Raw genomic sequence first — 27,907 nt, 5'->3', positions numbered from 1 at the left:
CTCATTGTGGGTTTGGTTTGCATTTTCCTAATGACTAATGATGTTAAGCATCCATCTTTTCATGTGTTTGCTGCCCATTTCTATGTCTTTTGGAGATATGTCTGCTCAAGTCTTTTGCCCATTTTTAAATGGGTTGTTTGTCTTTTCTGGTTGTTGAATTATAAAAGTTCTTTATATATCCTGCATACTACACCTTTTGTAATATATAATTTGCAACATTTTCTCTCATTCTGTAAGTTGTCTTTTTACTTTTATGGTAGTGTACTGTAATGGACAAAAGGTTTTAATTTTGATGAAGTCCAATTTCTCTATTTTTTCTTATGTTGCTTATGCTTTTAGTGTCATATCTAAAAAAACCATTTCCAAATTCAAGGTGATGAAGATTTACCCCTAAGTTTTCTTTTAAGAGTTTTATAGTTTTAGCTCTTACATGTAGAATTATGATCCACTTTTAATTAACGTGTGTATGTGCTGGGAAGTAGGGGTCTTAACTTTACTCTTTTGAATACATGTGGATATCCAATGTCCCAGCACCATTTGTTGAAGAGACTACTCTTTCCCCACAAATGGTCTTGGCACCCTTGTCAAAAGCAATTAACCATAGATAAATGGGTTTATTTCTGCAATCTCAATTCTACTCTCTACTTTTCTGTATTTATGCAAATGCCACTTTTTTTTTTGCTTCCTACAGCTTTGTACTAAGTTTTAAAATCAGAAAGTGTGAATTCTCTAAGGTGTCCTTCATTTCCAAGACTGTTTTGGCTTTTTGGGATCCCGTGCAATTCCGTATCAATATTAGAACAGGCTTTTCAATTTCTGCAAAAAGATCTTGAGAGTTTGTCAGATATTGCATTTAATCTGAAGATAGCTTTGGGTACCATTGACATATTAACAATATTAAGTCAAATCCGTGAACACGGATTATCTTTCTATTTATTTAGGTCTAATTTATTTCAGCAAAATATTATAGTTTTTAGTGAAAAAGTCTTGCACTTTATTAAATTTATTCCTACTTTATCATGTTTAATGGTATTAAGTAGAACTGTTTTCTTAATTTCATTTTTGGATTGTTCAAAACTAGTATATGAAAATACAACTGAGTTTTGTGTGTTGAGCTTGCATCCTCCAACTTTACTAAACTTGTTTATTAGCTCTAATAGTTTGTTTTGTGAATTCTTCATGATTTTCTATATGTAAGATCATGTCCTCTGCAAATAGAGATCATTTTACTTCTTCCTTTACAATCTGGATGCCTTTTATTTATTTTTCTTGCCTATCTGCTTTATTAAAAGTCCATTGATTTAAATGTTAATCTCATCCAAAAAACTGCTTCACAGAAACATCTATAATAACGTCTGATCAAATACCTGGGCATCCTGGCCCAGCCAAGTTGACTCAAAAAATTAATCATCGCAGTGACTCTGATAAGCTCTACGCAAAGGTTGCTATTTTCTTGATCTGCTAGAATGTGTTTTCATATTTTCCTCCCATTACCAAGCATGGTCTTCCAGCTGCTCAACAACCCTGCTACCCCTGACTCAGAAATGCCTATGTCCACTATCGGGGAAAAACACACTAAAATAATAAAGGGATACCAATTCACACACCTATTGACAAACTTTAAAGTATGACAATAAAAGTGTTGACAAAAATGTGAGGTGGATCAGTTAGGACTGGGTTTGGCTATAGCAGAAATAAGTCAAAGAAACAAGATTATAGTTTATTTTTCTCTCCCAGAAATAGATACAAGGTATCTTCTGCCTTTCTATTCAGCCATTCTGGATCTGGGTTCCATTCCCAAGGTTGCTTTGTGCTATAAAATCAAATCAGAGCTGCAGCTGTCATATCTGGGTTGCTGTAAGTTCAGGAGATGGCTAAGGGTGCTACTTCTGAGTGAGTCAGTCCATTTCAAGAAGCTTTCCTAAAAAAACCCCTATATAACTCCTACCTACATCTCATTAGAAATACCATGAGTAAAGGCAATATGGGGGATGACTTTTAGCCTGACACATTGCCATCCAACTAAATAAGGGGGCTACTATTAAGAAAAAATGATACTACTAGAATTCTTTTCCACAGTGGAGAAATGGGACGTCTCCAGCACTGCTACTACTTTAGGAATATAAGCTGTCAGAGACACTTTGGAGAGCAATGTGATTTTATCTAATGAAGTTGAAAATGTATATAACCCATGACTCAGTAGATACTCCACTAGATATACAGCCAAGAAAAATTCACATGTACATAGAGAGGAACATGATCATGGCTGCTCATGTCAGTTACATATTTTCATCAACAATGAAATTGATGACATTCTTTCTAAGTTTGATTTACGGATTCAAATAATACCATAATGTGTTAAATCTCCAAAATCGTATTAGTAGACTACTAAATATTATTAATATTCCTAAGTTTAAAAGTATGGGAAAAGTTTAAATGAATATCAATCAACTGTACTGTGTGTCACTTGATAATTCCTTTAGAAAATAAATAGCAGGTCAATTTTCAACGAGAATGAACCCTTGAAAGATATGTTAACTTCTTATAGTTGAAATTTTTATAACTAAGAAACAATCTGTAAAATGCAAATCCATTCATTTATTCCTTTACCTCAATTTTTTTCTGATAATGTTCCTTCAGAGCTACAAGCTCCTGGTCTCGCTTTGCAAGCAGTAGAGGGCGATGTTTAATCACGTTGTCTATGTCTGCTTGAAGCTTTGCATTGGCTTCTTCTAATTTCTCCTTTTCCTCCTCCAAACGTTTTAGTCGATGAGTTTTATCTTCAAGGTGCCATCGTAGTTCTACAATATCTTTCAAATAGGCCTCGTGTTCTAGACATATGATGATAAAATAAAAAAGAAAATCAAATTTTAAAACAAAAGCTCCAGAAGGACATCTTTATTTGATAATAAATATGAAATATTTTAGTTTCAGAAATTACTTATCTGTGAATCTTACTAAATCTAAAATAAGTTACTTTTTTATTTTTATTTTTTGGCCATGCCGTGTGGCATGCAGGATCCTAGTTCCCTGACCAGGAATGGAACCTGTGCCCCCTGCAGTGGAAGCATGGAGTCTTAGTCACTAGACCGCCAGGTAAGTCCCTAAAATAAGTTATTTTAGTATTGCACTAAAAATATATTGCTTTCTTCACTCACCATCAAAGGGATTAAACTATATAAAAATCACCGAAAATTATAAAAATAATTCATATAAAATTAATATACAAAATAAAGTTTATCCACAAAAATAAAGATTATGTTGAAAACAGAATAATCTCACAACAGTAAAATTAAAACAAATTAAAACGGACAGATCTAGTGATAAACCTGAGTTGTGCAAGGCCTATAGGAAGAAAATGACAAAATGCTATCAAACAATAGAAAAGAGAATTTGAATAAATGGATAAAAATTTTCTGTTTTGTATAAAAATATTTGAAGTAATAAATATGGAAATTTCCCTCAAATAAAATAAATATAAATTATAAATTAAATTAAATGTCAATTAACAGACTAGGACAATTTTAGAGAAACTATATAAAATATTTCCTCCTTATGCTGTTAAATTTCTAAGGTTAGCCTAACCTTGAACTCTTGGAATAAAATTACATTGGCTAGCTTGAGGCTCTTTTCATCTTTTTAAAAATAAACTTATTGGTGGGTTTTGCTGCTGTATTCACTGAAGATACTTTGCATATATACTCGTGATTTGGGCTTATAATTTTCCATATTTGTACTGTCCTCGTCTAATTTGCTTTATTATTTATGCTAGCTTCTTATATCAGTTGTAGTTTCTTTTATTTCTGTTCTCTGTGATCTTGTGGAAGTTTGAAATTGCATGTAAAGTTCTATTGCCCTAGTATGTATGTATATATGTACACATTTTGCAGGGAAGGATTTTTAGTTATTAAGTCAAAGGCGTATATGTATATTTTGGTTATCTATTTATTCATCAATCCATTTTTCCTGTGAATTTATCTAGTTCCTCAAAATTTCAATAATATTCTAAGAGATTTGTTCTGAATATCTTCCTTATTATTAATCACTGCTACATTTTTAGATACCATTTTAATTTCTAATTGGATTTATTCATATATTTTCTCTGTGTTCTTGATTAATTTTGCCACTGGTTTTCCATTTTTTTTTATTATTCTTTTTTTATTTATCAACATGTAGTTCTGCATATCTTTGGAATTATATATATTTCATTATTTAACAATTTTGTAATTGGTTTTCTGTTTTTTTCCTTTGTACTTATTTTACTTTTATTTTTCTAAATTCTGAAGTCATATATTTCAATAACTATGAATCCATCTTCTTTTCTGATATTATAAAAGCTATTTATTTTCCTTTAAATAATAATTTAGCTTTTTTCACTCATGTGAAGATAATTTTAGTAAGATTTAATGATACAGTTCTAAATGTTTTCTAATTTCTTGAATTTGTGCAATATTTGACACCATCCCCTTTTACTTTGTTTATCCTAATTAGACAGTAACATTTGTTGTTTTTTTTGTGTGGTACGCGGGCCTCTCACTGTTGTGGCTTCTCCCGTTGTGGAGCACAGGCTCCGGAAACACAGGCTCAGCGGCCATGGCTCACGGGCCCAGCCACTCCGCGGCATGTGGGATCTTCCCGGACCGGGGCACGAACCCGTGTCCCCTGCATCGGCAGGCGGACTCTCAACCACTGCGCCACCAGGGAAGCCCAACAGTAGCAGTTTTGTTTTAAAAAGTCAGTCACCATCTTGTTAAGTATTACCATCATTATCTCCATGCTGATCTTCTATTAGATATTCATCATACTTTCTCATCTTATACTCAATGCTTTTAAATATTTTATTTATATTTTCCTTCTCCTTGTGTACCTGTGATGCATTCCATTCAAATTCTTCCAAGTTCACAGATATTACTTTTCTCTTCCTTAGTCTAACAAACCATTTAACCAACCACTGTGTTATTAATTTTGAATAATATATTTTAATTTCTAGGAAGTCTTTTTTATTTCCACTTTTGCTTTCTTTTAAAATTAGTCTCTTAGTCCTTGTTTTTACTTTCAAACTTCTCTTTTTATTTCTTGAAACATAGTAAACATACTCATTTTATAATCTCATGTTCAATATCTGAAAACTTTTTGAGTAAGATTCTGCTGTTTTTACCAGCTCACACTCATTGAATCTGCATCTTTGTGTTTTATGATATTTGATATTGAGCTATTTTTTATCTTGAAACCCTATCTGAGAAAGTTCCCTGATATCTAGATTGAATTTTCAATCTTCCAGAAAAAAATCTGTCTTTGCTCCTGAAGATGCCTAGCTTTACTACCAACCCACAGAACATTTAAATGACATTCTCCACTGTGTATTTTCAGATACACAGACAGCAGGAATTTCAGTCACAAATCCATTTGAATCAGTACATTAAGAATTCTTGGAATACTGTTTGCTTTCCTCTGCTAAGTGAAACAAGCAACTTTCTTTACTATTCAATCTGAGCAATAGGTTTATTCATGATTCACACTTATTTATGCTGGGGATGGAAACCTTTGGATCCTCAGCTTCATGTAATGACTTCTTATTGGACTTGTCATTTGGGTGAGCCTTAGGCTTTCTCCCCAGTCTCCTATACCAAACAGATATATCAAAATGGGAAGCAAAGGATATTAGGGTTTCAGGGATTTCACCTAACACATTTACAGACACTGCACCTAACAAAAGCAGAATACACATTAATTTCAACCACACACAGAATATTCTCCAAGATAGATAAAATGCTAGGCAATTTTTATTCTAAATAATTTTAATGTGATTGAAATGTTTCTAAACACAAAAAATTAAATTAGAAATCGACAAAAAAAATTGGGGAAAAAAATTCGAAAAATCCCCAAATATTTGCAAATTAAATAGCAACTTCTAAATAAATAATAGGTCCAAAAAGAAATCACAAAAGAATTTTAAAAATATTTTTTACCTAATTAAAAATAAACTCACAGCATATGAACATTTATGAAATGCAACTAACACAGTTCTTTTTTTTTGCTTTTGTTTTGTTGTTGTTGTTTTTGCGGTACGCGGGCCTCTCACTGTTGTGGCCTCTCCCATTGCGGAGCACAGGCTCCAGACGCACAGGCTCAGCGGCCATGGCTCACAGGCCTAGCCACTCCGCGGCATGTGGAATCTTCCCGGACCAGGGCACGAACCCGTGTCCCCTGCATCGGCAGGCGGACTCTCAACCACTGCACCACCAGGGAAGCCCTAACACAGTTCTTAAAAGTAAATTCAGTTCTTAAATACCTATTCTAGAAAAGAAGGTATCAAAAAAATAATCAACGCTTCTACTTCATGAAAAGAGAAATAGTAGGTTAAATTATTCCCGAAGCAAGCATGAGAAAGGGAATCAGAGAAGAAATCAATTATATCAAAGCTGAAAAACAATAGAGAAATCAAGAAAAGCAAAAATTGACTTTTTTAAAAGATCAACAAAATTGATGTAACTTTTGGTAGACCAAGAAAAATACAGAGAGAAAGTACAAATTACCAAAATCAAGAATGAAAGAAATGTTGTCTCTACTGCTATTATAGAAATTAAAATTATAAGAGAATTTTAGGAACAAGATTAGGCCAGCAAATAAGACAACTAAAACGAAATGGACAAATTCCTTAGAAGACACAAATTATCAAAACTGACTCAAGAAGATAGAGAAAAGAGACCCAAAACCATTAAATAAATTGATTTAGCTATTAAAAATATGTTGACAACTTTGGACTTGGATGCCATGAATAGAATACTCATTAACTGGGCCCTGGATAGAAAAAGAATGACTTCAAAGAAATAAAAAAGCCAAACTTGAAACTTATGAAGATTTAGATATCAAACTCAAGCTAAGAAATTAGTATGGTCTAATTTACTAGTCAAGAACCAATAAAACTTCTAGGATCCTAACAGAGGCAAAAAAGCAGTCAAAGGATTACTGACTTCCATAGAAAATATAATACAAACAGAGGAAAATGAGTTCTCTATAAAATATGTAGAAACCACAGAAAAAACAACTCAGTATCAGGGAGAGTCATCAGAAGCAAGCTGTGACAGACCAAACTGTTGCTCACTACCTCCCCCTTGGATTAAAGGTAGTTTCTTGTCACACTCATTTGTGATTCAGACACGGTACTTATTTTGACTAAACGATGCGAATAACAGTGAGAGTATGCCAGTTTTGAGCTAACATCTTGAGGGGCATCCTATCTTTTTACTCACTATGTTGTACTCTCCTCACTTGCCACGTGAAAACCATGGCCCTCAGAGCTGCTAGCCAGTGAGGATGAGAGAAACATGAAGCTCACCTGAACCCAACACAGTCTTGAGTCAAGCCCATTAGATCTGCAGCCTGAAGAAATCCTCCCTAGCCAACACACAGACCCATGAGTAGAAAAAAAAAAAACCATTATTGTTGTAAGCAACTGAGTTCCAAAGTGACTTGTTACAAATAATTGTTGTAGTAATAGCTGATTAATTCACATGACAAAACAATGTCTAAAAAAACCAAAATCAGAATATTTAACATTCTGTTAACTACTCGGATCTTCCTCCATAGCAGAGGCACTCTTGTGAGCATTTATATGGGACACAATTATCTTCACATCCCATCCTTTTGAAACGTTAATCCCCAAAACTCTCATAGACTTCCTTCCACCGATCTTACATTCATGTTCTTTCTAAGTCCCTGACCACTATGCAATCCCTTTTGCCACTTCCCATCTATACCTCAGGCCATTTCTTCTTCAAGGTGATTTTGCCTCCACCTTTTCCATACTGAGATTGTAATACAGTAGCTCCCCAAATTATATCAACATACCATTCAAACCTTTCATAAACCAGGGCTGTGATTGTTTTTCTCTCCCATTAGATGGTCATAAGGAAGTACATGGAGCCATACATGTAAGTTAAGGAAAAGACAGGGAATTTACAGAAGCAGGAACAATGGGAGTACCGGGTGAATCTGAGTCATTAGTTTATTTGTGCCTTCAGATGCTGCTTGGGTATAATATATGTATTCTTATTTTATAAGGAAACATTGCTATGCACATCCAATTTTAAAATTTATAGGTTCATACAGCACCTAATTCATGATGAAAAACTTATTTCTGGTTATCTTTTTTGGTAGGGAAAAGAAGAGGCACTTACTCTATCATTAGATGCATATCGAGTGCCAAGGGCTGTCATTTGGGAAAGGGGTGCAGTGACCAAGCAGAAAGGAAGTCAGAGGTACAATACCTCAGCCTTACTCTTCTCCATCATCTCCTATGGTCTCTTGCCCCTGATTTCCATTGCCTGAACCCAGAAGGAGGACAGAGTGCAAAAGATATCTTTTATGCAGTCTATTATAAATCAGCCTCATGGGCCACAAAACAAAAGTCACAAGCATGGGTGAGGTAGTTAGGGGGGTGGATGGATCTGGAGGAGGAACCACAAGACATCTAGAAAGAAGTAAATTTCCGTAAAGTTACCCCCCCAAATTATCAAAACCTTTACACACATTGTACTTAATGGTAAGGCTGTCATGGAAATTAGAAGTTTTTCCTGTCACGTATGCTAGAGACTTCGAGAATCTAAACAGACTGTAAAAACAAATAAATTTATAGTTTGTAAACAAATTCAAAATATTTAGAGATTATATCCTAAATATATCAATATAATTGCAGCATATTCCTGAAAGCACATAAACTTTTCACTAATATGTTACAAACAGAAGGCATTTAAGAAACACACAGTGATAATAAAGCTAAATTTCATTGCATACGTTAGCTACTTAAATAAAATAAAGCAGATGAACATACATTTCAGATTTTTAAGTAGATCTTTACTAATATTGAATAAAAGGCAACTCAAACAATAAATTATAAGCAACGGCAAGGGTATACATCATCGTTCAAAATGCATTTATTAGGCTCCTAGAATGTGCAGGCATGTATCTCAATTTTATTTTGGTAAATCCTTAAGTAGAACTCCATATAGACCCCAAACTATAATATCTAAGCACTCTTATAAGGGGTATATGAGATTACATATAACTTGATTGGCAAAAAATTAAAGAAAATCAGCCCTCAACATTGACTTTCATTTTCTTGGGGTGGGGGTTAATTTATGTTTATTTTTATTTTTTTTATAATTTTTTATTTACAATGTTGTGTTAGTTTCAGGTATACAGCAAAGTGAATCAGTTATACATATACATATATCTATTCTTTTTTGGATTCTTTTCCCATATAGGCCATTACAGGGTATTGAGTAGAGTTCCCCGTGCTATACAGTAGGTCCTTATTAGTTATCTGTTTTATATATAGTAGTGTATATGTCAATCCCAATCTTCCAATTTATCCCTCCCCTACCCCCGACTTTTCTACTACTATTGACAAGGAAGAGCCTCTCAAACAATTAGGAAAATGGCAGATGGCTCTCTGTGGATGTGAATATGAATCCACTCAACAATCTACTGGGATCCTGATGACTATTCTGACCCTACTGCAGCCTCAGTTGCCTCTAAAACACCAATATATATGTATGTATGTACACACTTATAAATTATATACCTATGCTATTACATTAGTAGCATATGCACATCACAAATCCTATTCAAAACCCTTATGAATCAGAGCAAACTCACTCCAAGCCCAAATGAATTATTTATCTTTATAAACAGCTGTTGACACCAAATATTTTATAAAATACATTACTTTAAATGTGGGTAGAAAAAGGTCTACTGTTACCTGAGTTTTGCATAATTTTTATATAGTTAGCTCTTTATAAAGAGCTCTTTAGTAAAGGGTGACAGAGAGCATAGACAAAGGTTGAATTAAATTTAGTCCCAGCCTAGGCTCTGGGCCCATTTTCTGCTTCTTGAGCTCTGAGCTCCAGAAGGGAGTGAACAAAGGGAGAGTTTAAGCTGTGAGCTTCATATTACTTTAAAAGGTGGAAGCAGGCATTAAACCTACATTTAATTTCTTTTATTAAAAGACCATAATTGAGGAACCATCTCATCTTTTCTTGCAGCTCCCTGAAATGTGTACACTATACTTGGGAGACTACAGCTTTAGAAGATTTATAACATTATAATAAAGGTATGTATATGGGTAGAGTCTGACATAATTTGAATTAATGGCTATTGTACCGGAATAATAATTAATAGCATCCTTTTTTCTCTCAAAGGTGTCTTGGCTTAAATCATGGGTTATATGGGAACCCTAATATAACCCATTTCTAAAGCATGTGAATCCTGAATTAAAATTGTTACCCTATGATAACATAAAAAGCTTCCAGCCTCAGGTAGGATCAGGTAGTCTGGCATGCTTGATGAACCAGTATTTGGAAATGAAAAATCCAACACCTTTAGACTATTTAATACTTGACCACAAGTCCCTCCATTCTGTAATCTAAAAGACAGTTTCCTTTTTAAACATGTTACCTGCATGACTCTTGGAAACATCCTAAGTTTCTTTGCCTGCTAGAAGTTCCCAGAGCAAATTTACTATTGAATTCTCAAAAGAAGATGCATGTTCCTAAAATATCACTTAGAATTCTCAAATTTTCCGAGATTTAAAGATGTGGCTGATGTCACCAACTGGCAATCACTTTAAATTTCTAAATTTCTAGTGACTGAAATATTGTAGTCATTATGGGAAATATGTACCAAATGTTTGCATGACCCTTGGGTACCACAAGTTCAATGGCATTTCCAACAAACACCAAATGACAGCAGGTCCAGGTTTGCTCAGTGCAGCCCCAATTTATGTCTGTAAACTCAGCATTATTATTAATAGTATCTTTCAAATATGCACTGATTTGCATGCAGAATAATATGGTCACTCTAAACAGAGGTAATTTTTAAATTCAGAGCTTCAATTAATCATCCACGCCTCTCCAACAAAGTAAACGGCAATATGAAAAATTCTTATTATTACCTTTCTGTACAGCTAACGGGATTTCTTGACGTTTCCAGATTGACCAAGAATCAATTTGCATGCTAATCCTTTTCTTTCTTGATTTTTGTTGTTTTAAAGCTTCTTCAGCTTCTGCACGATCAGTTTCTAGACTTTTAATGAGTTGGATGGCCTCTGATAGCAATCTTTCCATTTCCTGCTTTAATTCTGGACACTTTTCGTCTTAAAAAAGAAATATGTATTCACATTGGTTAATGAATCAGCCGATAAGCTGGATGGTGGGAACAGGGGTACTAGCTGTGTTGCCATCTTTTTAATATTTATATATTTACTATGAGAACTGTAGAAAAGTGAATTAGCCTTTTAAAGACAGTTTTATTATAATACAATCATAACATTAATTATAACCTTTGAAGACAGATTTTGAAATAAATATTTTATAAAATAATTAAAATAGCTAAGTCTCAAACAATATCTTCATGCACATTTTTCTCTGAGGGAAAAACACATGTTCTATTCACAAGCTGTATTATAGAGCTTTATTTTGAAATTATGCTTGTGTTTCCTCCCATTCTATGAGAAAAGCAAACCATAATGCTTTATCTAATATTTATCTAATATTTATCAGACAAATACTGAAAATCCTCAGAGGTTCCTAGAAACAAGACACTTTATGTTCTTTACCTTATCAGATAACAACATCCCTAGTTAGCCTTGCCAGAAATTCATCATCATTTCCAAATTGTATTTAGTCAGTTACAATACAAATTAACTCCCTTATGAGAGATATTTGTGATTCTTGGTTCACAGCTCTGGAATGATATGGTTTAATATTAACAAAATGATTAACATGGGTATTCATTCATCTATTTATGCAAGAAATGGGTAGAGAGCCTGTTATGTTCTACGCAGTATGCTCTCTCCCTGGAGGTAGAGCAGTACAAAAGACGGATATGAGTCCCATTCTGGTGAGATTTATACTTGTGAACTTGTGAACATTGGCTTTTGCCAAAATGTGACATGACAAGAAGACATAAACAAACACAAAGTGTCAAAAAAGGCAAAGCCTCCAAAGAGCTGGGGCTGGAGGTAAAACAGTGAAACTGGATCAAGAAGAAAGGTGGCTGACAGATCTTTGTTTTATTTTGTTTTGTATTACTTTTGGACAATAAAGACATTAATTTTCCATTGGAAAATGGAAAGTTTTGTGTATAACTTAAGGTGTCTCCAATTCATTCTATTTAATATCTCTCTGAATTTTTTTGCAGAATACCATCTCAATTAGTTTTACTGTTTCATATGGAGTGAGCAACCACCTGCATTTTTTATTAGCATAAACACTTAATTACCACAAATCTTCCTCATCCTGATGCTGTCTTGTATTTTAGAGTCAAATATACATGTTTATAATAAACATAATTGTAGTTTATTTAACTGTTACTGTGACCATTAATACATTGATATTTTCTCCTAGAATCTGTCATTTGAAAAATTAAGAAGTAATGAATCAGCTTTTCATTTTCATTATAAATGGAAAATAGTAAAAACAGAGTCTCACTATGAATGACAGCAGTAAATGACAAAATATTCATGCTTCTGAAAAGTTCTAAGTTTATTGGTTATCCTTCTCTAAAGGAAGGTGTTCAACAAATTTTTGTGGCAAAGGTAGGAGGAAGTGTTTAATGTCAAGGATATAGACAAATATGTTGAAGTAATTTTAACACAAATTTTATACCAGTATATAAATTATTATACATTTACATTTGGAAATTTTGACAAGAATATTAGTCTTAATTTATATATATAGAAGAGCTGTGATGTCCAATATGGTAGCCATGAACCACATGTAACTAATTTACATTTAAATGTAACTTAAAGTTAAACTTAAAAATTAAATTTCTCAGTCTCACTAGCCATATTTTAAGTGCTCAACTGCTGTATGCGGCTAGTAGCTACCCTATTGGACAGTGAGACATAGAACACTTCTATTATCACAGAAAGTCCTATGGGACAGCACTGAATTACAGTTACATTCTTGAGAAGTGGGCAGGGATAATTATATACTCAGGACCTAGAGCAGTATATGGTACAGTACAGTAATGAATAAATATCTGTTGAATAAATATTTAATCAAACAATACAGAGACTCTTTCCTCTATTAGTCACTCATAAGGATTACAAAACACTTATACATGATTCTTGTGAAAATGAGAAATGTATAAATGAAAAGCCAATGAGCTTTTAAATATAATTATACTTTTCTAGTATGAGGTACAACTTTACCTCTCAATTCTTCTGGTATGACCTCTTTCACTGGTGTAGCAACACTCAGATCTTTCAGCTCTTTTGTGAAAGAAGTTCTGCTCCTTTATGACGGGAAAGAAACAATCAATTAATAAAGGAAGGCTGTACTTAAAGTTAGTAAAACAAATTTTAGGTGATGTTTTAACATTGAATTTTAAATATTTGTGGTGAAACTTACTATACATATTAATGGTACTGTCTAAGAGATGAACATAGCAAAATTCTAATAGGAAATGGGTTTTATACTTCATGGTAAATTAAGAGAAATTTAAAATTTGTTTCAAATGATTTGAAATTTTTTGAGGGGATAGTAAACCAATACTGTTTTAATGATAGTCTTTTCTAGAGAGTGTTGCTATCAAAAAAAAAAGTTTACTGAAAATAATTTGAGAGTTATTTCTCTAATTTCAGTTTAGCAGTTTCTGAGGAGACAATATAAAATGCAAGGAGTAAAACTACTATTTCATATTTTATGTTATTAAGGTTTTAGAAAAATGTCCAAATTAAAATGTATTTTTTCTAAAGAATCTTTCTAGCTAAAGTTCTATATATTCAATAATGAAATATTTCTCATTATCAGTATTCTTCTGGTCCAATTCTTGAATTCTAGACTAGTTTTCACTGTACTGAAGAAGAAGTACGTTTCAGGAAGTTTCATTTTATCCATGTTGTAGCATGTATCAGAACCTCATTACTTTTTATGGTTGAATAATATTCCACTGTACAGATATGCCACTCTTCATTTATCTATGAGTCCACTGAAGGATTTCAGGTAGTTTCTACCTTTTGGCTATTGTAAATACTAATGATACAAATATTTGTATACAAGTTTTTTTTTGAACACCTGTTTTAAAATCTTTTGTGTATATACATCAGAGTGAAATTACTGGGTCATATGGTAATTCTAGATTTAACTTTTTGAGGAACCACCAAACTGTTTTTCATAGTGGCTGAACCATTTTACATTCCCACCAGCACAGCACGAGAGTTCCAATGTTCAACAGAAGTGGCAATATATGGGCATCCTTGTCTTATTCCTGATCTTAGGTTGGAACCTTTCTGTCTACACCATTAAGTGTAATGTCAGTCAAGAGTTTCTCATAAATGTCCTTTACCATGTTTTGGAAATTCCCTTCCCATTCTGGTTTTTGAGTGTTTTCATTATGAAAAGGTGTTGGATTTTGCCACATGCTTCCCACATCAATTGAGATGTTCACACGAGTTCCCCCCACCTCCTTTTATTACTGTGATACATTACATTGATTGGTTTTTGTATTCTGAACCACTCTCACATTCCTGGGATAAATCTTACTTGGTCATGATATATAATTCTATTAATATGTTGCTGGATTCATGCTGCTGATATTTTGTTGAGAATTTTTGCATCTATATTCAAAGTGATTGGTCTACATTTCCTTTTCTTGTGATGTCTTTATCTGGCTTTAGTATCAGGGTACTGCTGACCTCATAGAATGGGTTACAAAGTTTTTCCTTCTCTTCTAATTTTTGAAAGAGTTTGAGAAGCATTGCTATTGATTCTTCTTTCAACGTTTAGTAGAATTCACCAGTGAAGCCATCTGGTCCTGGGTTTTTCTTTGGTTGGGTGATTTTACTGATTCAATCTCTTTACTCATTACCGACCTGTTCAGATTTTCTACTTCTTCCTGAGTCAGCTTTGATAGTTTGTTTCTAAAGAATGTGTTTATTTCATCTTGGCTATCTAATTTGTTGTTCATAGTATTATCAACTGTTCATTGTATTATCTTATAATCTTTATTCATGCAAGATCCATAGTAATGTCCCCAATTTTTTAATGAATTTTTTAATTCAAGTCTTCTCTTTTTTTGTCAGTCTAAAAGGTCTGTTAATTTGTTTGATCTTCTCAAAGAAACAACTTTTTTCATTTATACTATTTATTGGTTTCTTTTTACTTGTATTTCATTTATCTGTGTTCTAGTCCTTATTATTTCCTTTCTTTTGCTAGTTTTAGCACACTCATTCTTTTCTAGTTCTGTAAGCTATAGAGTTAGGTTATTGGATTTGGAATCTTCTTTTTAATGTAATCATTTATGGCTATCCATTTCCCTCTGGGAACTTCTTTTACTTCATCTCATAAGTTTTGGTACCACGTGTTTTCATTTTCATTCATCTCAACTTATTTTCTAATATCTCCTGTGATTACAAATTGACTCACTGAGTTTAGAGCATGCTGTCTAATTTATACACATATCTGAATTTTCCAGGTTTCCTTCTGTTATTGATTTCTAGTTTCATTGAATTGGGTCAGAGAAGGTACTTTGTATGAATTTAATCTTTTTAAATTTTTGAGATTTTTAAATGTGGCTCAATAATGTTCAGTCTATCCTGAATAATGTTCAATGTGAATGTGAAAAAAATGTGATTTCTACTGTTGCTGCGTGGAGGGTACTATATAAGTCAGTTAGGCCTAGATGGTTTTAGTGCTGTGCAAGTCTAATTCCTTATTGATCTTTTTGGTTCTTTTATCCATTATTGAAAGTGGGGGTACTGAATTCTCAAACTTATTATAGAATTGTCTACTTCTTTCACGTCTGTCAGTTTACTGCATGCTTTTGAGGTTATGTTTTTAGGTATGTATAGGTTTATAATTTTTATGTCTTCTTGATGGTGTTACCCTTTTATCAAGATATCAAGTATTCTTTGTCTCTTGAATATGTTTTGACTTAAAGTCTATTTTGTGTTATATTAGTATAGCCACTCAAGCTCTCTTCTGTTTACCATTTTCCTGGAATATATTTTTCATCCTTTCATTTTCAACCTACTTGTGTCTTTGGACATCAAATGAGTCTCTTATAAACAACATGTAGTTGGAGAATGTATTCTTATCTATTCCACCACTCTCTACCTTTTGATATGAGAGTTTAATCCATTTTCATGAAAAGTAATTACTGATAAGAAAGGACTTACTTCTGGCATTCTGCTACTTGTTTTCTATATTATCTTTTTATTCTTTAATTTCTCCATAACTCCCTTCTTTTGTGGTTAGTTGATTTTATTGTTTTAGTTTCCCTCTATTGGATTTCTGTGTTTTTTATTTATTTGTTTGTTTTATTAGAGTTTTTCTTAGTGGTTCCTTGGAGATTAGATGTTACAACTAACACCTTAACTTCACAAAAATTAAGTTTGAATTAAAATCAACGTATTTTCAACAGTATTAAAAATTCTGTTCCTTTACAGATCTGCTTCTTCCTTTTATGTTGTCATTTTCACAAACCAGACATTTATACATTGTGTACCCATTAATATAGATTTATAATTATTGTTTTATCTATATAATTATAATTAGATAGAAAAACAAAATAGATAAATAAAAATGCAATTATACTAATTTTTGTATTTATCTTTATAGCTACCTTTACTTTTGGTATTCCTTCATATGGCTGCAAGTTACTGTCTAGTGTCCTTTCACTTCTGCCTGAAGGGACTACCTATAGGATTTCTGATAGAACAGCTCTGATAATGTGTGGAGCCCCTCAGTTTTTGTTTATCTGGGAATATATTAATTTCTCCTTTATTTCTGAAGGACACTTATGCAGGATTCAGAGTTTTTGTCTGACAAGTTGTTTTCTTCCAGCATTTTACATATGTCAATCCACTGCCTTCTGTCCTCCATAATTTCTGATGAGAAAATCACTTATAATTTTATTGAAAATCCCTTGTACATGATGAGTAACTTCTCTCTTGCTGCTTTCAAGATACTACCTTTGTCCCAGGCTTTCAACAATTTTACTACGATATGTCTTAGTGTGGATCTCTGAGTTTAACCTGCTTGGAGTTCACTGAATTTAATGGAAGTACAGATTCATTTCTTCCATCAAACTTGGGGAGTTTTTAACCAATGTTTCTTTAAATATTCTTTCACGCCCTTCTTCTCTCCCCTGTCACTCTTGGACTGCCATTATGCGTATGTTTGTATTCTTGATGGTGTCCCTTGGTCTAACAAGCTCTGTTCATTTTTCTTCATTGTTTTGTCTTCTGTTTCTCAGCCTGAATAATCTCAATTGAACTATATTCAAATTCAGTGATTCTCTCTTCTTCCTACTCAAATCTGTTGAGGAACATCTCTAATTTTTCATTTCAGTTATTGTACCTTTTAGCTCCAGAATGTCTTATTTGATTCTTTCTCATAATTTCTATTTCTTTATTCATATTCTATATTTGTTGAGACATTACTCTCCTGGTTTTGTTGGGGTTTTTTGTCCATAGTTTACTTTATCTCTTTGAGGATGCTTAAGACAGTTGACTTAAAGTCTTTGTCCAATAAGCATAATGTCTAGGCTTCCTCAGAGCCAGTTTCCTTCATTTTTTTCTCCCTTGTTAATGGGGCAAATTTTCTTTTATTCTTTCCCTGCCTCATAATTTCTGTAAAAACCTGGAAATTTTGAGTATTTTAATGTGATATGGATATAAAATTACCCTCCCTCTACTGGGTTTATTTTTGTTGTTTGTGGTGGGTTTTTATTTGCTTAGTGATTCTTCTAAACACTTACTGTAATATCTATATTCTTTTCATTTGTGGCCATTGAAGTGTTTCATTAGCTTACTGGTGATCTTGAGTTTTGTCCAAGTTACCTTAAATACCTGGGGCCCAAAAAAACAAAAAGGAAAAAAGGAAAAATATACACTCCCAATCTTAGCAGACTGGCTCGGAGTTGGAGTACTCCTTTAATGTTTATCCAGGCTGCTTACAACTCTGCCTCTACCTTCAATTCTTACCTGTGCAGATACTAAAGGCTAGCCAGAGGTAAAAGATTAAGTTTTCTTGGTCCTTCCTGAGCATGTGTCCAACACTGTTCATATGTGTGCACTTTTTAATTCCGTAGTATATATGAGAGCATTGAAAAACCCTATTCCCCAATGTATCTCTTTTCCCAAACTCTTTATTCCCAGGCATTTTGATCTTTTTAATGCTTGTCCTGACCAATCCACAGCCTCAGACATTGCTGGCAAATATATGACTTCAAATACTTTCAGCAAACACTGCCTGGAAGTGGTTCTAGCTCTGTGATTGCTCTTAGTCAGGAAAAAACAAAGACAATCCTTTGTGCTGGTCCTTCAGGGAGTCATCAGACTTATCAAAACACTGAACCATAATTCTTTGAGAATAAGGTCCATACTGTTCCTTCTGGCACTAGCAATCTTCACCACAAGTCAGGCTATTTGCTTCATGGCCACCACTGATCTGAGGGCTGGAGGATGGCAAGTGGGCAATTTAGCCACAGTCCTTCTTTCATGCAATGTAGTAACTCTTTCTTCCTTAACTTTTTCCCTTGTTGTTGTAAGTTTTGGACCAGATCCCGCATTTCTGCAGAAGTTGATTCTCATCAAGTTTTACCAACTTTACAGTTGTTTTTGTGGTAGGACAGAGCCCTGGAAATCCCTATTCTGCCATTTCTAGAGACATCCTAATTCTTATATTTTTAAAAATAAGTTTTAATGTCTAATATAAAAATTTTGCTTTCAATTTCCCTTTTCTTTTGAAATAAACTCATCTACAGCAGATTAATCATCAAAATTTGAACATAAAAAATATAAAAGAAGCACGAAAGGTTCTTACCATTCTTCCAAAGACGTTTCAAACTGTCAAAATAAAAGATCTCAATAAAAAATCAAATTTTTAACATCTTAAAAACAATAGTACAGCAGGTTCTTATTAGTTATCCATTTTATACATATTAGTGTACATATGTCAATCCCAATCTCCCAATTCATCATACCACCACCTCCAAACTAATAAGAACCTGCTGTATAAAAAAATAAATTAAATAAAATTCAAAAAAAAAGACAGTAGTAAATTTAACTCACACCTAAACTCACTGACAAAATTACAAATACTCTACTTCACATTCCGCATTATATTTTTGTCAAATTATACTGTGTTGTTTCCACAACAGCTATATACTTACCTTAGCTAGTCCTTTTATTATTACTCCCACCTAATTGTTCTCACCTTTTATCTGTTTCTAAATTTTACCTTTACATCAAGGGTCACTTCAAATGCCATTTATTCCTAAAAGACTTTCCACAGAATCGTAAGTGCATGATATTTAATATATTACCAAAAATTGGAAACACATAATTACATGTAAGTTCACAAATATTTAGTTTTTCAGAGTAATATCCCTCTTCTGGACTATGAACTCCTTGGTAGGAGTCATGTTCTACAGATATATTCTAACACTACCTTGGGCTCTAAGGGGCACAAATTAACAAAAACACAAGGAATATACAGTCAGAATGTTGTGCGTTTCATAGACAATCTCCAATTCAAGAATTTAAATTGAAGATACATGGTTACTTTTCCCCAATTCCCATATCATACCAAAATTTCTTGGAAAAAATATATAGGTATGTCAATAAAATCATTGGAACGTATATTTGAGAAGAATTCCCAGAAACAGAGTAATCAGATGAGACTGATAGTCAAAACAGAGGACAGAAAAGTATAACTCAGAAGAGACAAGTGGAGACCATTTCAGGGGAGGTAAAAGGCTTCTGTGTGGAATTCACGAGAAATTCCCAGTATGTGAGAATAACCAGGTGATAGGCAAAGTAAATAATTAAAGGGCTGCCTGTGATGAGATGGGCCAGTCCAGTCTTACTACTTTCTATCCCAAGAATCCAGAATACATGGCTGAGAAGTTACCTCCTAGTCATTGCCATGAGAAGAATTCTCTAACCACATTGGAGATCTGCCTAAGATGGAGAGGCTATCTAAGAATAGAAGTTATGGTTCTAGAGAGAAACAAAACAGGGCCTACATAACTAGCAGAATCTTACATAGACCCAAACAGGTGAGTGAGGAAAAATAAAAACAGATTTATCAATGAGGGAAAAGATTCTAAGGGGCTACAAACTCAAAAGTAAGCTTATTAAGGCAAAAGAAAAGGCCCACAACTTTCTTGCCTAAGCATATTACCTCCTATTTACAAAGAGCCTGAGTAAAATTTTTATACACTGCATAAAACCCTCAATGTAAGCAGACCCTGACAACTTCTAAAAAGCAAACAAATAATAACTGCAACAAAAAACAACAAAAACTTATGCTAGCAACGAGTAATCAGTCTGGTCCATTATTTATAGATACAAGGACAAAAAAGAGTATCCAAATATTTGAGGAAAGATTATAGTATGAAAAATAAGAAAATTTATACTGAATATAATAATAAATTCCAGGCATATATATCTTTTCTCCACAATACTAAAAAAGAGAAAAATGAAATTTAGCATGAATGTCATTATCCAAATATAAAACAGGCTAAAATAAGTAATCATTTTATTACCCATATATGAGTTTAGTTTATTACAAAATTTCCATTTCAAATTAAAATGGAGATGGACAATCAATGAATAATATTAGGATAATTCAAATAATTAAGAAAAAAGTATATCTGCCTCATGCAATAAAAAAAATAAACTTCAGATGGTTAAAGAAACAATGTAAAAGAAAGGATTAGAAATAATTAAAAATCTTAATAATCTTAATATGAGGAAGAATTTTTAAAACATTACAAAAGTCCCAGAATTTGTAAGATAACAGATTGGTCTACATACTAATATCTCTATGAAAAAGCTACCATAAATAAGTTAAAAAAATAGTACAGGCAGAATAACAATTTACAACTTATACAAAAGATAAGAGATATCTATCAATATTTCTATAAATATGTAAGAAATAACAATACAAGAAAAAAATTGGGAAAACTACATGAACAACAAATAACAGAAAAATTAATGCAAATGGGCAGAAAGGATAAGATGTTCTACTTATATGTGACACTTGATCTATCCATATATTTATCTATGTCTATAGACACAGTTATATACTCACAGATATACATTAAATGAATACTATATATACAAATATGTTACAAAACTAGTATTTTAGCATGAAATTTTTGTCAATTTGTCCATTTTCCCCATTACCTCCTACTCAGTTCTCTCTTCTAAACAGATTTTGGTATTTGCTATACTGCCGGAATTTTCTTGGGCCAACAGTACAAGAGACTCAATGGAATCTTAAAAAAAACCCTGGAGAGACTAAATTCACCTGCATAAGAAAAAACCGATGAATGCAATTGTTTGAAATCTCAGTGGGTGTTTACATGTAACATAACAAGCTTATTCTAAAATTTATATGTACCAAGAATAGTCAAAGTTTAAAAAAGGAAGAACAGAGGGAACTACCATATCAAGTATCAAAACATATTATAAAGCATGTAAATTAGTAAAATGAGGTATTGTAAATTAGTAAAATGAGGTATTATAATAGAAAGATAAAATTAACCAGTGGAACAAAGAAGCCAGAAATAAATATACTCATATATAAAAACTTGATATATGATTGATGTGATATAGCTGATTTCTAAGAAATGACTGGATTTTGCAATAAAATTGATGTTGATAAAAATAATTTTCCATATTTTTACAAATGAAAATACCTACCTATTCCATTCTCTCACACACAAAATAAATTCACATTGTTAAACAATTAATCTCAAGTAAAAAACTTCAAAATTTTAAAATAAAGGAAAAATTTTGTAAGAAATAGTGAAAAGATTTCTTAAACAAGTTCCAAAACACTTAAAATAAAGGGAAAATGATAAATTTAAGTACATTAAAATTAAGAACTTTTTTTAATAAAAGATAACATAAAAGGACAAGTCAAATAAGAGAATATATTTAAAATCTACACAACAAACTAAAGATAATCATTTATTCCTACAAGTCAATAAGAAATTACAAATAAACCAGAAAGAAAATGGCAAATGATAAACAGGCAGAGAAAAGAATGAACATTTGATGAGTATATTAATAGATGCTAAACTAATTAATAATTGGGAAAAATGACATCACTTGATTATGGAAACTCAAGAGTCCTACACAGTGCAGATACCTGTAATCAGGCTAACTTATGTGATACTAGTTCTAAGAAGCCATTTGAAGCTGAAGTATCACAAGAAAGGAAATTGGTTAAGAGACATTTTAATGTACTGTGACATAACTGTCCCAAATTTTAAAGTGAATAATGCTTAATTGAGTGAGTAATGCTTAATTAATATTCTGTTTGATCCTCTTTATAGCACATTTTCTATGATATAGAAAATGATGTATTTTATAATGATAAAAACATGCTACCTAAATTTTTAGAAATAGAGTTATATTTGGTACGGAGAAATATATTAAGATGAAAAACTTACCCTCGCAACATTTATTTTTAAAGATTTTTTTTTATATAGTCCATTTTTTGAAGTCTTTATTGAATTTGTTACAATATTGCTTCTGTTTTATGTTTTGGTTTTTTGGCCACGAAGCATGTGGGATCTTAGCTCCCCGACCAGGGATCGAAACCACACCCCCTGCATTGGAAGGCAGTCTTAACCACTGGATCACCAGGGAAGTCTTGACCCTCACAACATTTTTGTAGAGGTAAGTGATAAAGCAATAAAGAAAAATTATTTTAATCGGTTTTTGATCTGATGGTAGAAGGCAAAATTTCAGGTACCTAGTAATCAAATTATCAGGATACTTAAATGGTTCACATAGGGAAGGCCTACAATACCAGAGGAAAATTTGAGTTTCCCATGTATAGCTTCCTATCTGAAATATTTAGACAAGTCTTAGAAATCTCTCGAAGTCACTTTAAATTATTTTTAATAAAATTTCTGTTATTATTAAGCTTAGAATATTACTTACCACCATAAATATTTGAGATATTTAGAAATATTGATTACGACTTATAATCAATTTTATCCAACTAACCACAAAATCCTATGCATTTCCTATTTCTGTCTCTTTCAAAGAGCAAAGAGAAACAAAAGGGGGGGACTAAAAATGTCAAATTGGACATACTTTAAATATGTATGATATTAAGAGTCATCAAATTATGGGTGAAATAAAATACTTTATTTACTTATAGCTCTAAACCACATTGCCCACAAACTCCTGCTTGATACATGTAACATTCTAACTGACCCTGATTTTTTAACTCCATATTTTTATTGGAAATTATTACCAAATATTTTGAATATTTAAATGCTATTTAAGTTCTTGAGACAAAGAAAGTATTCATAAAACCTTCTAAATATTTTCTACTCGAAAAAATTAACTTCATGTTGGGAATCTCCCTTTTACTGTAAAATATTTGTAGATGCGAGTACTAACGCTGAATACTATCACCCACAACTGTGACCTACTTTCATCTGAAAAGACTACTCATACCTTTAAACTCACAGTCAATAGGGGGTTTCCTATAATTACCCTATTCAAAAGTCCAAATCATCTCAAAAGCACAGGCAATATTTATCAAACACCACACCAAATTATTTTTAAACTTAAGAACAAGTACATCCTTCCCATGCATTTAAAAGCACGTGCAAAACCTGACACAATTTTTAAAAAATCATTCCTGAATCCACTCATTCAGAAGTATTTAATGCCTATAATCTGCCAGGTTTTAGTAGGTACTATGGTTAGTGGTGACTTATAAATAGACTTTAACTTCCTAGATCTTTCAATCACATAGGACAGAGATATGAAGAAACAAATAAAATACACTGCTAATTTGATCAGTAAAATGTCATATGAGATTCAAGGGAAGACAGCTATCCAAAGCTTTGGAGGGCAAAGGTAGTTTGTGGGAAGAAATGAGGGTTAAACAGAGATAAGAGAAGATGCATGGGTTAAGGTCCAGGGTTAAGAGAGTTAATCAAAGCTAAAATAGAGTATATGAAGGGACATGAAGCTTAAGAGTAAATATTATTTTATAAAGGACATTTATGTCATGTCAAGGAATATGAAATAAGCACTGTGACATGAGACATTCAGAGGAGGGTTTTAGGTAGATTACTGGCAACAATACATTTAGAAAAGAGAAGGCATATGGCCTATTTTATGGAAGAAGGAAGGGAGGAGGAAATGACTAAAGCAGAGGTACCAGTGAAGGGCTCTTACAGTAACACTGGCAAAAATGAGAATGGCCTGAATGAAGATCCTACAGTATGGATGGGAAGAACTGTCTGCATTTGAGACACATTCTAGAGGTGGAATCAAAACAAATTAGTAGGAGACTAGTTCAACATGGTGGAGTAGAAGAACATGCGCTCATTCCCTCTTGCGAGAGCACTGGAATCACAACTAACTGCTGAACAATCATAGACAGGAAGACACTGGAACTCACCAAAAAAGACACCCCACATCCAAAGACAAAGGAGAAGCCATATGAGATGGTAGGAGGGGCACAATGACAATAAAATCAAATCCCATAACCATTGGGGGGTCCGGCAACGAGAGGAGGAATTCCCAGAGAATCAGACATTGAAGACTAGTGGGATTTGATTGCAAGACTTCAACAGGACTGGGAGAAACACAGACTCCACTCTTGGAGGACACACACAAAATAGTGTGCACATAATGACCCAGGGGGAAGGAGCAGTGACCCCATAGGAGACTGAACCAGACCCACCTGCTAGTGTTGGAGGGTCTCCTGCAGAAACGGGGGGCATCTGTGGCTCACAGCAGGGACAAGGACACTGGCAGCAGAAGTTCTGGAAAGTACTCCTTGGCATGAGCCTCCCAGGGTCCACCATTAGCCCCACCAAAGAGCCTGGTAGGCTCCAGTGCTGGGTTGCCTCGGGCCAAACAACCAGCAAGGAGGGAACTCAGCCCCACCCATCAGAGGACAAGCAGATTAAAGTTTTACTGAGCTCTGCCCAACAGAGCAACAACCAGCTCTACCCACCACCAGTCCCTCCCATCAGGAAGCTTGCACAAGCCTCTTAGATAGCCTCATCCACCAGAGGGCAGACAGCAGAAGCAAGAAGAACTACAATCCTGCAGCCTGTGGAACAAAAACCACATTCATAGAAAGATAGACAAGATGAAAAGGCAGAGGGCTATATACCAGATGAAGGAACAAGATAAAACCTGAACTAAATGAAGTGGAGATAAGCAGCCTTCCAGAAAAAGAATTCAGAAAAATGATAGTGAAGATGATCCAGGGCCTCGGAAAAAGAATGGAGGCAAAGATCGAGAAGACGCAAGAAATGTTTAACGAAGACCTAGAAGAATTACAGAACACCTAGACGAATTAAAGAACAAACAAACAGAGATGAACAATACAGTAACTAAAATGAAAAATACACTAGAAGGAATCAATAGCAGAATAACTGAGGTAGAAGAACAGGTAAGTAACCTGGAAGACAAAATGGTGGAATTCACTGCCACGGAACAGGATACAGAAAAAAGAATGAAAAGAAATGGGGCTTCCCGGGTGGTGCAGTGGTTGAGAGTCTGCCTGCCGATGCAGGGGACGCAGGTTCGTGCCCCGGTCCGGGAAGATCTCACATGCCACAGAGCGGCTGGGCCCGTGAGCCATGGCTGCTGAGCCTGCACGTCTGGAGCCTGTGCTCCGCAACGGGAGAGGCCACAACAGTGAGAGGCCCACATACCACACAAAAAAAAAAGAAATGAAGACAGCCTAAGAGACCACTGGGACAACATTAAACACACTAACATTTGCATTATAGGGGTCCCAGAAGGAGAAGATAGAGAGAAGCGACCCAAGAAAACATTTGAAGAGACTATAGTTGAAAATTTCCCTAACATGGGAAAGGAAATAGCCACCCAAGTCCAGGAGCACAGAGAGTCCCAGGCAGGATAAACCCAAGGAGAGACATGCCAAGACACATAGTAATCAAATTGACAAAAATTAAAGACAAAGAAAATTATTAAAAGCAGCAAGGGAAAAATGACAAATAACATACAAGGGAACTCCCATAAGGTTAACAGCTGATTTCTCAGCAGAAACTCTATAAGCCGGAAGGGAGTATCATGATATATTTAAAGTGATGAAAGGGAAGAACCTACGACCAAGGTTACTCTACCCAGCAAGGATCTCATTCAGATTTTTTTTTTTTTTTTTCCGGTACGCGGGCCTCTCACTGTTGTGGCCTCTCCTGTTGCAGAGCACAGGCTCCGGACGCGCAGGCCCAGCGACCATGGCCCACGGGCCCAGCCGCTCCGCGGCACGTGGGATCCCCCCGGACCGGGACACGAACCCGCGTCCCCTACATCGGCAGGCGGACTCCCAACCACTGCGCCACCAGGGAAGCCCCTCATTCAGATTTGGCAGAGAAATCAAAAGCTTTACAGACAAGCAAAAGCTAAGAGAATTCAGGACCACCAAACTGGCTCTACAACAAATGCTGAAGGAACTTCTCTAGGTGGGAAAAACAAGAGAAGAAAAGGACCTACAAAAACAAACCCCAAACATTTAAGAAATTGGTAATAGGAACATACATATCGATAATTACCTTAAATGGGATTGGATTAAATGCCCCAACCAAAAGACACAGGCTTGCTGAATGGATACAAAAACAACACCCATATACATGCTGTTGACAAGAGATCCACTTCAAACCTAGGGACACATACAGACTGCAAAAGAGGGGATGTAAAAAGATATTCCATGCAAATGGACATCAAAAGAAAGCTGGAGTAGCAATACTCGTATTAGATAACATAGACTTTAAAATAAAGAACGGTACAGGAGACAAGGAAGGACACTGCATATTGATCAAGGGATCAATCCAAGAAGAAGATATAAGAATTATAAATATATATGCACCCAACATAGAAGCACCTCAATACATAAGGCAAATGCTAACAGCTGTAGAAGAGGAAATTGACAGTAACACAATAATAGTGGGGGACTTTAACACCTCACTTACACCAATGGACAGATCATCCAGACTTAAAATTAATAAGGAAACATAAGCTTTAAATGACACAATAGACTAGATAGATTTAATTGATATTTATAGGAGATTCCATCCGAAAACAGCAGATTACACTTTCTTCTCAAGTGCACATGGACCATTCTCCAGGATAGATCTCATCTTAGGTCACAAATCAAGCCTCGGTAAATTGAAGAAAACTGAAATCATATCAAGCATCTTTTCCAACAACAATGATATGAGATTAGAAATAAATTACAAGGGAAAAGAAATGTAAAAAGCATAAACACATGGAGGCTAAACAATACATTGGTAAATAACCAAGAGATCACTGAAGAAATCAAAGAGGAAATCGAAAAATACCTAGAGACAAATGACAATGAAAACACAGCGACCCAAAACCTATGGGATGCAGCAAAAGCAGTTCTAAGAGTGAGGTTTAAAGCAATACAATCCTACCTCAAGAATCAAAAAAAATCTCAAATAAACAATTTAACCTTACATTTAAAAGAACCAGAGAAAGAAAAACAAACAAGACCCAAAGTTACAAGAAGGAAAGAGATCACAAAAATCAGAGCAGAAATAAATGAAACAGAAACAAAGGAAACAGTAAGAAAGATAAATAAAGCTAAAAGCTGGTTCTTTGGGAAGATAAACAAAATTGATAAACCTTTAGCCAGACTTATCAAGAAAATGAGGGAGAGGAATCAAATCAATAAAATTAGAAATGAAAAAGGAGAAGTTCCAACGGACACCGCAGAAATACACAGCATCATAAGAGACTACTACAAGCAACTCTATGCCAATAAAATGGACGACCTGGAAGAAATGGACAAATTCTTAGAAAATTATAACCTACCAAGACTGAACCAGGAAGAATTAGAAAATATGAACA

At 34.0% G+C, this 27,907-nt stretch overlaps 1 protein-coding gene across 3 annotated transcripts in view; it reads right to left on the bottom strand.

The window, feature by feature from the left end:
• Positions 1–27,907, bottom strand: part of CCDC178 (coiled-coil domain containing 178) — a 239,951-nt gene that overhangs the window by 187,253 nt on the left and 24,791 nt on the right. For 2 of the 3 annotated variants that reach the window (XM_079943528.1, XM_079943530.1), the window contains exons 4-7: positions 18,834–18,856; positions 13,217–13,299; positions 10,955–11,155; positions 2,611–2,831 (exon numbers count right to left, since the gene is read on the bottom strand). In XM_079943528.1, coding sequence (XP_079799654.1) covers positions 2,611–2,831; positions 10,955–11,155; positions 13,217–13,299; positions 18,834–18,856 — 528 coding nt within the window. Of the gene's footprint in view, positions 1–2,610; positions 2,832–10,954; positions 11,156–13,216; positions 13,300–18,833; positions 18,857–21,202; positions 21,352–27,907 lie in introns of those variants that run through there. The other variant, XM_079943529.1, reaches the window with a different exon arrangement.

This window comes from Stenella coeruleoalba, assembly GCF_951394435.1.
Source record: "Stenella coeruleoalba genome assembly, chromosome: 14".
NCBI lineage: Eukaryota > Metazoa > Chordata > Mammalia > Artiodactyla > Delphinidae > Stenella > Stenella coeruleoalba.
This window is presented reverse-complemented; position numbering and strand designations above follow the sequence as displayed.